We start from the raw sequence: 2,245 nt of genomic DNA, 5'->3' as shown, positions 1-2,245 counted from the left end.
AACTTGAATAAATTATTAATATATTTATTTCAATTATTGAAATAATCTAAAATTGATAAAGAAGATTATATCAACATGGTCTTGAAAATTTATATACAAATATTATACCTACAATTTTTAAGTTTCATAATATATATATATATATATATATATAGGTATGTATGCATATATTATATTGTATTTACTTAATGCAAAGAAATTCTGAAACAATGAACCCCTCCAAGAGGATAATAAATTATTTTAAAAATAATAAAACGCAGATAAGTGTTCTTGATTAATGAAAAAACTCGGATTGATATTATATATGAACCAGGTTGAGCACATTTATCATGAAACTTGAACTATTGTATATATATATATATATATATTTTTTTTTTTTTTTTTGGCTAAATCGTGAAGCGCGAACTGTTTTTTCTTTATGTATGCAATAAAGAGAATTCCTTTTTCTCTTTCACACCCAAATTAAAAAGAGTCTCTTTCAAAATTCAGTTATCTTGAACCATAATAATTCACTTTTGAAACAAGTTTTTTTTTTTTAATTTTTTTCATTTGTTTTAACCTGAAGGAGAAAATTAAGTAAAAGATCCATTAGCACATATTTGTTGAGAAAACACATAGATAACTTTTTCCATTTTCTTATCTTAATTTCTAACAACTTGAATTTTTTTTGGTTCTTTCAAACACAAAATTCTTTATTTTGAAAAAAAATATATTTACAATTAAAAAAAAAAAACACAACTTTTTTTTTGAAATAATTAGCCCATATTCTTGCCAAGAAAAATACGGAAATAATAAGGTTAAAATTATCAAAATCACGGAAAAGTATTAAAAAAAAAATAGTAATCTCAATCTACAAAGAGGAAGAAATTAAAAAGAAAGTTAATGAATAATTTTTTAAATTACCCCATATAACAGCTAAAAAATATATTATAAACGAGAAAAACAACTAATATTCCAAAACGAAATTTTATTCAAAACTCTTGGCAAAATTTAGTAAAAAGAAAGTTTGCACTTCCTATCTACACGATTTCTATACATTCCATGTAAACACCCAGAAAAAAACTATCTACCTTACAAAGTTGAACGAACGACCTGGTCACCGAGGGTCCCATAAAACGAACAAAGACATCCAATCAAATCCCAATACGTCAACCATGAAACCAAAGTTGAAAATTTCAAAAAAAAAAAAAAAAAAAAAAAGACACAGTAGTAATTTCAATCGATGGAGCTGACACACATGGTGTCGTATTTTGTGTTCCTTAAATGAAAAATCTACGGTGACATAGCGAATACATAACCCCCGCGGGTGATACAATCACAGAGCTTTCTTTCTTTTTCTTTTTTTGTTTCTATTTCGTTTTTCTCTTTTTGGGTCACTTCTTCGCCCTCTCAAGGTAGCCAGGCAAAGGACTGGCTCTAGGAGACCTGAGAGGGAGATCGTTCAGCTGCTGCCCATGACTATCATAATAAATTACACCCGAGAAATCCAACGGTTCACACTTATCCCCCATCAAGATCGCCCTCTGCCAGACCCCACCGTCTCCCCACTCATCGGGTCCCACCGAATCACGATCATCATGATCTCCTTTCTTCTTCCTGTGCTGCTGCACGTAGTTGATCGCCTTATTGCTTATGGTCGTTAACAGCTGCTTCGGCTTGCTCAGCGGCGACTTCGGCTCGCTCAAATACAACGAAAGCGGCGACGATTTCGGCTCTACCCTACAGTTTCCGCTCGGCTTGTTCTTCAGCTTCTTCGAGACACGGCCGGCTTGTTTGGCGCACTTGTTGACCAGAGCCGTGAAGGAGTTCATGAAAGCCACTTTCAGACGCCTAGGAGAGCCGGCGGCTCCATAGCCGTGCTCTGGGGTTTTACGGACAAAGGACATGTTTGCATGCGAGGTATAAAAATGGCGGGTGGTGGGGGTGGAGGAGTTGGACCAGTTGGTTTTGTCTACCGGGCCTATTGTTCCTGGAGAGAAAAGTGTTGGGGGAGTTTATATAGGTGGGAAATGGGTACTGGTGACCGGTAATAGCCGGTGTTGGTTTATTTATTTATTATTATTTTTTTTTTTTAAGGGGTAGAGAGTGGACTGGTGGCTTTTTGGTTGACTAGAACATATTGTTTACTTAGAATTTTGTTTTGGTTTTTAAAGGTCGGTAAAATGGAACCAGGAAGAGGAATGATATGGTGCTGCATCTCCATGGAGGTTATATGATGTTAATCTGTTTATCATGGATTTATTTA

The 2,245-nt window shown here is 34.2% G+C and overlaps 1 protein-coding gene across 1 annotated transcript; it reads right to left on the bottom strand.

Moving 5' to 3' along the window:
- Positions 1-1,210: 1,210 nt before the first annotated feature.
- LOC125422251 (uncharacterized) lies at positions 1,211-1,988 on the bottom strand. The gene has a single exon (XM_048472940.2). The coding sequence runs from the start codon at positions 1,884-1,886 to the stop codon at positions 1,374-1,376; it is 513 nt and encodes a 170-aa protein (XP_048328897.1). The 5' UTR covers positions 1,887-1,988; the 3' UTR covers positions 1,211-1,373.
- Between the last annotated feature and the right edge of the window lie 257 nt (positions 1,989-2,245).

This window comes from Ziziphus jujuba, chromosome 2 (assembly GCF_031755915.1).
Source record: "Ziziphus jujuba cultivar Dongzao chromosome 2, ASM3175591v1".
Lineage (NCBI taxonomy): Eukaryota > Viridiplantae > Streptophyta > Magnoliopsida > Rosales > Rhamnaceae > Ziziphus > Ziziphus jujuba.
The sequence above is the reverse complement of the archived record's forward strand: the minus strand, read 5'-3'. Positions and strand labels throughout refer to the sequence as shown.